Source organism: Lygodium microphyllum, chromosome 15 (genome assembly GCF_053477565.2).
Source record: "Lygodium microphyllum isolate KBCC chromosome 15, Lygodium_microphyllum_v1.1.10, whole genome shotgun sequence".
Taxonomy (NCBI): Eukaryota; Viridiplantae; Streptophyta; class Polypodiopsida; order Schizaeales; family Lygodiaceae; genus Lygodium; species Lygodium microphyllum.
In genome coordinates this window covers 140,995,047-141,005,085 of record NC_141149.1, presented here as the reverse complement: position 1 = coordinate 141,005,085, position 10,039 = coordinate 140,995,047, and the positions used below count along the sequence as shown (strand labels likewise).

The window sequence follows — 10,039 nt, the reverse complement described above, 5'->3', positions numbered from 1 at the left end:
TGACAAAAATGTTGTGGAAGAGTGAGTTGACATTGAGGAAGGGTAGGTTGAGCTGGTGGACCTTGCTATTGATAATCTAGAGCCATAGTTTTAAATACTTCCTTATGCCCTACATCCAGAGGTATTGCTAATGACAACGCAAAAGTTAAAGAGGGTATAAGGATGTTCAAGGGTGAGGACATTCTAAAGAGGACTAGGATTGTTATTTGATATGAGTGTCCCTCAATACCCTTTTTAAGAAACACCAAATAAGCTAAACACAATGTTTGAGGGTTATGTTCATGAGAGGGGGGATTCATTGTCTCTATTTGTACCCATGCTAGTGATGAGACTATGATGGATAGATTGAAGAGGGATGGAACCCAATTTGGAGAGAGGTGAATAGGGAGTTTGAAGAAGAGCTTATGAGGCTTCCATGGTTGAAATGGATGTATGGTTGCATGTTTTATGTATTAGAGGGGAACTATTGTACGATGGCATGGATAGAGAAAATATCTAAGAGATATCTCCTACGAGACAAGAGAAACATGTGCATGTGCTATCTACAATCGTCAACCCTCACAAAGTTAGCAAGATTGCAATCTCTTCATGCTTCTAGCGCATGAACTTGTAACTGATTTGCGCATATTATATGGCATAGATTTGATTGATTACAACTCACTCTTTTTAACAATGTTGTCTCTTGTTTTCATTTCGTAGCCTTAATACACATGCGCTTGTCGCCACCTCATTGTTGAGAGATGAGTTGGTGAATACACACAATATATGCAAAGGATTATCTTATAGAGTTGTCTCTTGAGGATGTCGCATTGATCTATAGGATAAGAAAGAAGCACACTAAGGGCACTGAACCATGGTTTCTTTTGTTGAGAAAATACTTGGCAACATTGGTTTATAATATGAGTTTCTCTAGTGCGAAATGAATAGCGATCTTTAGAAGAGGCTTGGCCTTTGTGTTCCACTATGAAGCCTTTTGAGTTTCAAAAAATTGAAGCAAAAGAGATAGAATAATTTTAAGTACAGTGAGAATCGGAAAGGTGAGAAGTGTCATTCATTTCCTTCAATGAAATATTTTTGGTTTAAAGTTACACGTGTAGATTTTGGTATTCTTTTTGCGTTGCTTTTAACATTTGTTAGTTTCGGATTGAAGATGATAAACATTGTTGATCTAAGCCTTAATGATGACTGGTGGAGAAAAATTATATCATTGAAGTGGAATGTTGAGAGATACATAACACTGGAGAAGATGAATTTGATTGCTATTTTTCCTGAAGTACCTGCGGAGACAAAGGCTCTTTGGTTGTCATTGTTGGAGACAAGTAGGCAATAAGAGTGGTATATGGGGTGTCGAGGGGAGACCATAACTTTTCTAAGTATTTCATGACATTGTTGTGGTTAGTTCAAGTCTTTTTTTCAATATCTTGCCAAATTTATTGTTCTTTTTGTGCAAATTGTTGGCTTTGCAAATAGAGGTTGTGATGGAGAAAGTACTTCTCAAAGGGCATTGAGATCCTTGAGGACTTTGTGGATAGCTAGGTTCTGATGGGTAATCACGGACGCTAATCCTCGGTATATATGAGACCTTGAGATGAGATTGCCAAAGGATAGCATTCATAATTAAACTAACCAAGATTTTCTTTTATTGCGAGCAAGGACCCACGAAACTCCAAGGGAGTTATTCTCAAGTATGAAATTCTTGTTTAGATTCAATCCAAACTAGACCCTGAAGAAGGGGGAATCCAGGAAGACTATTGGAAGGTATTGCCACTTACGCTAATTTTGCCACTTATGCTAATTTGTCTCGATGTTATTATTTTTGAAAAGAAAAGATTTGATTTATCTTGGAAATAAACTTGTTAAAAGTTTATGTATAATGCATTCGAAATAAGATGTTTGTGATTACAAGCTAGGTACTGATCTTTCCTAAAATCATCAGGCTAAAAGATGGATGATTGAGTATAGATCGCCGACTAAGGCAGTATTCTAGTGAGCACAGAACGTTGAGTAAGGCAGTGTTCTTGATGGCGCTAGACCTCCCCAAGGCCAGTATGAATAAAACCTACTCCAAGGGGTTTTTCTTTTTTTATTTTACATTAGTGCGTTTAGACCAATCATGACGTGAAAGCTCTTGTCCTAGGGAGCTCTAGTCGGCAGGAGGAGGTGAGGATACTGGGGGGGCTCTGGTCATAAACTCCTGAGGCTCTTACGAATTGCCAACTACTCGATTTCCAGAATGTGTCTTGTTGTTCCAATACTAGTTGGGGAACGGAACTTGAAGAGAATAATACCTTCAAGAAAATATTTGTAAAAAGTAATTTTTCTGAAAGGAACTATTTAGAAGGAATTGCTTTGCTCTGTAAACTGAATATCATATTCTCTCCAATGTATGTGTTTTTAACCACACTTGCATCATTGTATTGTCTAAGAAGACTTAAGGTTTGCAATATTCGAAAAGACTTTTTCTCCATCACCAATCCCGACAATTGGACGCACAAGGTAGATCTGCTTTCTTCCCTTAAAATCTTTGAGTTTGGTGTTGCACTTTAAGTGCTTGTGCTTTTGATACTTTTCCATGTTGAGTATTTTTTCTCCAAAATGGAATGAATCTCGTGCTTCATCTTTTTCAATGGATGCTCCATAACTTTACCACTAGTTTGAAACGCCATATGTCACATCCACACATTTGGGACAGGCATCCACACAATCATATGGACACATGAACAAACATACGTGTAGGTGTATATCCACATTTAGTCCTCCATGTATGCACACCAGCATGCACTAAATTTCAAGGCTGCCAAATTAGAAGAATTAACAAACTAGAAAAATGCGTTTAACCGAGAAGTCTATTAGACCGGCAACGTTGCCGGGAGTGAGGGATGCATAGGACTGATCGCGCGCGCGATCTTCTCTTGTCTCAGGAACCGAACAGAGCCCTTTCGTTAAGATGATTTGACGAGTGGGGAGGCAAAGGAGCCACTCCAATTCGTAGACATTTGGTCGGAGCACCAATTCAGTTAATTATATCTGGGTGCAGAAGAATTAGAGGTTTCGAGCAGCCTCGGGAGGAATGATCTACTGTCGTAGTGGGGGGGAGCTGGCCGACTGACATTGATCAAAAAAGCGAAGTATGGCGCGCCACATTCCTCAACATCACAACCGAGAGATTATTAAGAAGCCGTTTACGTTTGATGCAGCAGGTCATGGACGTTGTAAGCTGAACGTCCAGCAGTGTTCACACAAGAGATCTTTGGAAGCGGACACAGAAACCTCGGCTTTTGCAGCAAATTCGGTCAGTTTTTGCCACTTTCAAACCACGAAGGCCCTGGAAATTTGGAGATTCTATTGGGTCACCCTCAAATTTAAATGTTCTTGTGTGATGCTAGCAGCTCAACCTTGGTCTGTGCTCACTCATATGAACTAGTGGGAAAGGATGTTTTGAGTTCTCTCTGAAAACTCAAGGTCATGTAGCTGAAAATCTTCACTAGCACACCCATCCCTGCAGATGGAAGGGTATTGCACCCATGAACTCTTTGGTAGGGTGCAATGATTGACACGCCTGCATTGGAGAGCGTGATTGGCCTCTTGCAAAAGTGCAGAAAGAAAAAAGATCTGGAATTTGCAAAGTGTACGTATGCACAAATTTGCTGTATTGGTCTGGAAACTCATAGTGAAGTGAGCAATCACATTGTGCCGACATTTGTAGAATCTGGAAGTCTTTCCACTGCTCATCAGGTCTTTGGCAAGCTGGTGCATTGCTCTGAACATTCATGGACTTCTTTAATAGTAGGCCACGTTGAAATTGGACAATTTCAGCAGGCATTTGACTTGTATAAATACATGAAAGATGATGGCGCATGTCCTTCAAGTTTTACATTTGTGCCGCTGTTGAGAGCTTGTGGAGTTCTGCAAGAGGTGGAAAGAGGTCGAGAAATCCATGCTGACATTCGATGCTTGGGACTTGTCGGGACAGGGGTCCTTGCTGTAGGCAATACTTTGATTAGCATGTATACTAAATGTGGCTCACTTTCGGAAGCGCAGGAGGCCTTTGAAAAGCTGCCGACCAGGGATACCATTTCGTGGAATGCCCTCATTGCAGGATATTCAGAGCACGGTTACAGTCGTGAAGTGCTGGACTATTTTAAGCAGCTACAACAGAAGGGCGTTTCTCCGGATGACACCACCTTTATCTGCGTCTTGCGAGCTTGTGGCAGCTTAAAATATGCTGATGTAGGCCAAGGAATACATACCTTAATTACACAAACAGGGTTTGAAAGTTATCCTTTGGTTGGCAACACTCTGATTGATGTGTATGCTAAATGTGGCTTACTTTTAGAGGCACATAAAGTTTTTCATGGATTGCCAGATCCAAACGTTGTGTCCTGGAACACTTATATCTTAGGGTATGTGGAGAATGAGCCTAGTGAACAGGTTTTGAAAGTTTTTGAGCAGATGCAAAATAAAGGAATGACTCCTAGTGTTGTGACATTTATTTCTCTCTTGAAAGTGTGCTGCAGCTTGGGAAGCATAGATAAAGGCCTAGAAATACACACACAGATCACAATGAAAGGATGTGAGGGAGATCCTTTTATTGGAAGTAGTTTAGTGGACATGTATGCTAAGTGTGGGTTTTTATTAGATGCACAAAAAGTGTTTGACAAATTGCCAGTTCAAGGCATTGTATCATGGACAGCTCTTATCACAGGTTACACTGAACATGAGGAGTTTGATAAAGTGATCGCGTGCTTTAAGGAGATGCAGTCTATGAATGTTTGTCCAGATGCTTTTACATTTGCTTGCATCTTAAAAGCTTGTGGCAGCAGGGAGGCCTTAGATGAGGCCCAAGAAGTACACACAGAGATCTTACAGAAAGGATTTGAAAATGACAGATTTATTGGAAATACTTTAGTAGACACATATGTGAAATGTGGTTCACTTTCAGAGGCATTAGAGATCCATTTTAAGTTGCCAGATCGCAACACTGTGTCATGGAATGCTTTGATTACTGGGCTGTCCAAGCATAGTGCCAGTAATGAAGCTATGATATGCCTTGACAGGATGAGATTAGATGGGATATCATTGAATGCTATCACATTTGTTTGTGCTTTGAAATCATGTGGCGACTTAGGAGATCTGGACAAAGGGAGAGAACTGCATAGTGAGGTTTGTAAGAAGGGATATGAAAGAGAACCATCTGTGGGTAACTGCTTAGTGGGCTTGTATGCCAACTGTGATTCGCTTGCAGAGGCAAGGAACATTTTCAACCACCTGTTTCACCCAGACATTGTGACTTGGAACATATTATTAATGGGTTATGTGGAACTTGGTCATGCAGAGGAAGCACTAGGGTGCCTTGAACAGATGAAGTCAAAGAATGTTCCTTTAGACACGATCACATTCGTTAGTGTGTTGAAACTTTGTGGCAGCATAGCAGCCATAGATATAGGCAGACAAATACACATGGAGATCACACAGAAGGATGTTTATGGGGGCAGCTCACTGATTAGTATGTATGCAAAATGTGGGTCACTTTTGGATGCTCGGTACAGCTTTGATAAGTTGCCAGTAAAAGATGTTGTGTCATGGACTGAGCTTGTTACAGGATATGTTGAATATGGACCTTGTGATAAAGCTTTGGAATGTTCTGAATTGATGCAACTTGAAGGTATATCTCCAGATGCTGTCATGTTTACTTGTCTCTTGAAAGCTTGTGCCTCTTTGGGGGCCATAGAGAAGGGCAAGGGCATGCATGAGGAGATCATGAGAAAAGGCCTGGAAGCACACCTTTCGATTGGCAACATTTTGATTGACATGTATGGCAAATGTGGTTTGTTGTTGGAGGCACAGCAAGTTTTTGACAGATTGCCAGTTAAAGATGTGGTGTCATGGACCTCATTAATATTGGGGTATGCTATGAAGAATGATGACAACATGGTTATACAGTGTTTCAAAGACATGAGAAAACAAGGGGTGGAGCCAAATGCTACTACATTCACCTGTCTCTTGGGTTCATGCAGCCGTGCCGGGTTGGTGCTGGAAGGTCAGGAGTACTTCAATCTCATAAACAAGGCATATGACATTGTCCCCACAGCAGATCACTACACTTGCATGATTAATCTTTTTGCGCGATCAGGACGTCTACATGAGGCAGAAAAGTTTCTTGAACTAATGCCGTTCTCTTTATCAGAAGAAATGTGGAGAACTTTGCTTACTAGCTGCAAAATCTTCGGAAAACCAGAATTAGGGCTTAGGTGCTTCGAAAAACTTCAATTAAATCCTCATTATTCGGCTTCTTCTGTGCTCTTGGCAAATACCCACTTAAATGTTGGCAGTTTGAAAGATGCCTCTGGACTAGAAGAGCTAAGAAAACATACAGGGGCTAGTAAAAAGCTAGCAACTGCTAAGATAGAGCTAAACAAGAAAGTGTATGAGTTTGTAGTGGGGGATATCAAGAGCAGGGAGATTTTAGAGACACTGCAAGTGGTAAGTGCATGTATTGGGAAAGAAGGTCATGTGCCAAATCTAGATCTTATCTTGAGGCCTTTAGGTGACGATGATGAAAAGGAAGCAGCCTCCTCTGAAGTTACAGAGACATACTTTTCTACATTAGGGGGTCCATTATATGCGAGTTCTCCTCTTCCTGCACTATGCAATAGCATAGCTGTACATTGAAGGATAGTAAATCTTTACAGTTTGTCTTTGGAAAGTCTAGTGGAGGTTTTTCTGAAAATGTAGCATATTAATGCTTGGCTCCAAATTCAATTGCCTCTTGATGCAGATAATGGTGATAAGGAGAGGAGGGGTTTTCTGAGGAGGTCCATTACTTTTTCCATATAAGATCAATATTATTTGTACTTACACAAGATGTGCATGGGTTGCTCCTGAAACAGGGCCCAGGTGATTGAACAGGGCTGGCCATTGGAAAACAAGGCAATATAGCAGTTGGACAAGCAAACTGCCACACCTGAAAGCAGTCTTCACTCATGCACATAATTAGAGAACCAACTCTCCTGCATCTTGCTTGTGATGCCTTCGTATCTTCTCCTCACCTTGCAATTTCCATTTGCATGTTTGAATTTTCCAGGGTCAAATCTGGATGAGGTCCCTTCTAATGCGGCAGGTAGGCTATACCATGCAGATTGCTTGCTCGGCGGTCTATTGGGTCTGCAACAGAGTGTGCTCAGGGAACTGATAAGGGGTTTGTGGATGCAGGTCATGGTTTGCTGATGAAGCTGGTGCAGGATCACCAATAGTTTCTACACCATGCTTGGGAGGCCAGAGAATCTTTCCCTACCAACTGGTTTCATTTGACATTGGCGAGCATTGCTTCAGTAGGGCAGTAGATGGTTGTAATAGTGTTGGCTTCTACCTGTTTCTTTACAGGTGATACTTTGTGTTCTTGGTTAACGTTTCTTGAAGATCCATGGTGGTTGACAATTGCTGGAGCCCTTTGATTGCCATAGTGAGGTTTGACAGGGAAGGGACTTGGTTGCAGGCTGAAGGAATCCCTTGAGCCAGAGACACTCCGTGGCACCCTGCCACAAAGTAGCCATGTATGATCAGCATGTGTTAAGCTACAAAAAATTTGGCCTCAATTAATTTCTCCATTATTTGCCAATTCATTTAGCTTTCTCACAGCCCCAAAAAAGGAATTGAATCAATTCTATTTATTTTTATGTAGGTTTTTGATAGGATGATTTCCAGAAAACCTCTATATAAGGGGCCAGGGAGATCGCCATTCTCATCCCATCTGTCAACTTCAGTGCCAGATTGCCAGCACCCCCAACTGCTGTCCAGCATTAACCTGTTGCTGCCACTACTGATTGCAGACTGCCACGGCGCACCCTGCTGCTGACTCAAGGGTTGCCACCACCTTTCCTGCAGCTGCCACATCTCTGACCACTATTGCTGCTGTTCACCAGATCATTCCAGCCCAAAAAGAATTTTGTGTTTCCCAGGTTGCTGCGCCAGATGATTACACTGCTGCTCTGGATCGAAACACGGGTTTCAACCACCCCTTGACTGCTTTAGGTGATGTCTACATCTACTATCCTCCACCAAAACGCAGGCCTGCTATGTCTCCAAGCATTGGCCTCTTTCCTTCGCAGCTCCAACATCAAGTTTGATGGCTGCCCTCTTTGGGATCCGTATGTGTGACAATACGCTCCTTCAGGCTGTTCGCTCTGCACAGTTTGGACTGCCTCTTCAAGCATCCCTGATCCTACGATCCACCTTCTGCTTCGAGACGTCACCTTTGGGTTTTACTCGTGCAGTATTGTTCCATGTTAAACCATTATTTCATTGGGCCTCACTTGCTCATTGAGTTCATATCCTTTTATTTCTATCTTTGAGCTTTTATTTGTTACTTACGTTGTTCATATGCTTTGTGTTTCTTTGGTAGCCTAGCGTACTCTTGCATGGTATCAAGAGCCTAATACTCTTGACACGTGATGTATTGTGAGCATTAGGGCTGTCAAGAGCATGCAAGACTAACATCGCTCTTCCCATCATGGAGGGAAGGTCACATCATCATCTTCGTCAAAGCATCCGTCTCCATCCATGCAGGTTTTGAGGGGATGGTGTGGGCACACATTCTCTCAGCCTCTGGGCCTCTTCAAAGCATCTGAACAATGGGCCGTCACTAATGATCACAGCATCAAGACTCAGTTTGCCCCGTGATTCGAAGTACAATTGGGCACAAACAGGGCCAAGTACACTTGCAACTGTAGATGGGCAAACCGCTTCAAATGTGCTGTAATATTCAGAAATGTAATTTTCAGAATTACAACAAACTTTCTGATCACTGCGCTCCAATTTGTGGGCATGCTTCATGAAGTGGTTGAGAAATCCCAAGTACAGCAACAATTAGGTTTGTTGATGGCAAAAGGGTGTGGATTTGCTTCAGATTTAATTGAGAGAGGAGAGAGAAAATCAGCAGGGGAGAGAATCTTTGAAATGGCAAGTGTGATGGCAATTTGGATGGTGCCGACATCTTGGAAAGTGGGGGCAAAAACTTTAGTACGGTTGTCGATCCCTTCTCTTCTATCGTCGTCTCTCATTGAGGTGGAGAAGAAATTAGCTGCCCCGGTCTTGTTGCATGCGCGATCTGTTGTCGTGTGCCTCAAAACTGATATGGCAGCCCATACAATGCACACAATGGTAGTTGTGGTTGGAATGAGTCTTCCTTGTCTATGGGATTAAAAATGGTAGACCCCTGCAATCTGTCCATGATATCATTGATCCTAGGAATTGGAAAATGATTCTTGATCACGATCTTATTCAAGGCTTGATAATCAATGCATACACACCATGAGGCTTTGCACCACCAACATTGGTGAACCATATGGAGATGATTTGGGGTGAATCATCCCCTTTTCTAACAACACTTGAACTTGGCTCTCCTCTTATTGGACTGCACTCACCTTGTATAGTGTCTTGTATAGAAGGCTACTATTAGGGATCAAATCTAGCAGCACTGGCAGTGATTGAGAGAAACAATTAGCATATACCTTCAAAAATGCCGTACAGCCTTTATCAAACTTAGATATATTACTCATAATTTGATTGTCATTATTACTCTTTTCAAATACAAAGTTGAGAGGTGATTTTTCTTTTTTTTGGAAACAACCAAAGCAAACTTTCTCATCCTCTTTGATGCCAACACGGGCAACCATGTCCGTAGGGATGAAGTCCGTACGAGCACCTAGCATGAAAGTATATCAATGCATGTTGATTCCTAACTTTGCCCTATACTCTGTATAGCTCTTGCATCACCATTTACTTGTTCACTAACCACATTAGTGATTGAATTGGCAATCATTTTGGGTTTCTTACCCTTCCAATCACCTTTATTTTCAACAATTTCAATTTGCCACATATTAGGGCAATCCTTAGCTATACACCCCTCCAGTTCACATATGAAATATTTATTTATAGACATCAAATGTTTGCATTTTGCAGAACGTTGCGATGTTTCTCTTTGTTGTTTTGCCTTTTTTTAGCATGAGACTTGAACATGTCTCGTTTCTCAGCCTTAGAA

At 41.7% G+C, this 10,039-nt stretch overlaps 1 protein-coding gene across 5 annotated transcripts; it reads left to right on the top strand.

The window, feature by feature from the left end:
• Positions 1 to 2,843: 2,843 nt before the first annotated feature.
• LOC148025146 (pentatricopeptide repeat-containing protein At2g33680-like) lies at positions 2,844 to 9,537 on the top strand. Of its 5 annotated transcripts, XR_015693412.1 has the most exons (3): positions 2,844 to 7,383; positions 7,496 to 7,553; positions 7,682 to 9,537. XR_015693412.1 is itself a non-coding variant. In XM_087694888.1 (2 exons), the coding sequence occupies exon 2, from the start codon at positions 3,547 to 3,549 to the stop codon at positions 6,670 to 6,672; it is 3,126 nt and encodes a 1,041-aa protein (XP_087551014.1). In that variant the 5' UTR covers positions 2,844 to 3,292; positions 3,390 to 3,546; the 3' UTR covers positions 6,673 to 9,537. The 5 variants fall into 5 exon arrangements, 1 of the variants encoding a protein (XP_087551014.1); XR_015693410.1 differs by having other exon boundaries at positions 2,844 to 7,120; positions 7,213 to 9,537; XR_015693411.1 differs by having other exon boundaries at positions 7,496 to 9,537.
• Positions 9,538 to 10,039: the final 502 nt, after the last annotated feature.

Bases quoted from the DNA above. Each gene is read 5' to 3' on its own strand.
- LOC148025146 (XM_087694888.1), top strand. From the start codon at position 3,547: ATGATTGACACGCCTGCATTGGAGAGCGTGATTGGCCTCTTGCAAAAG.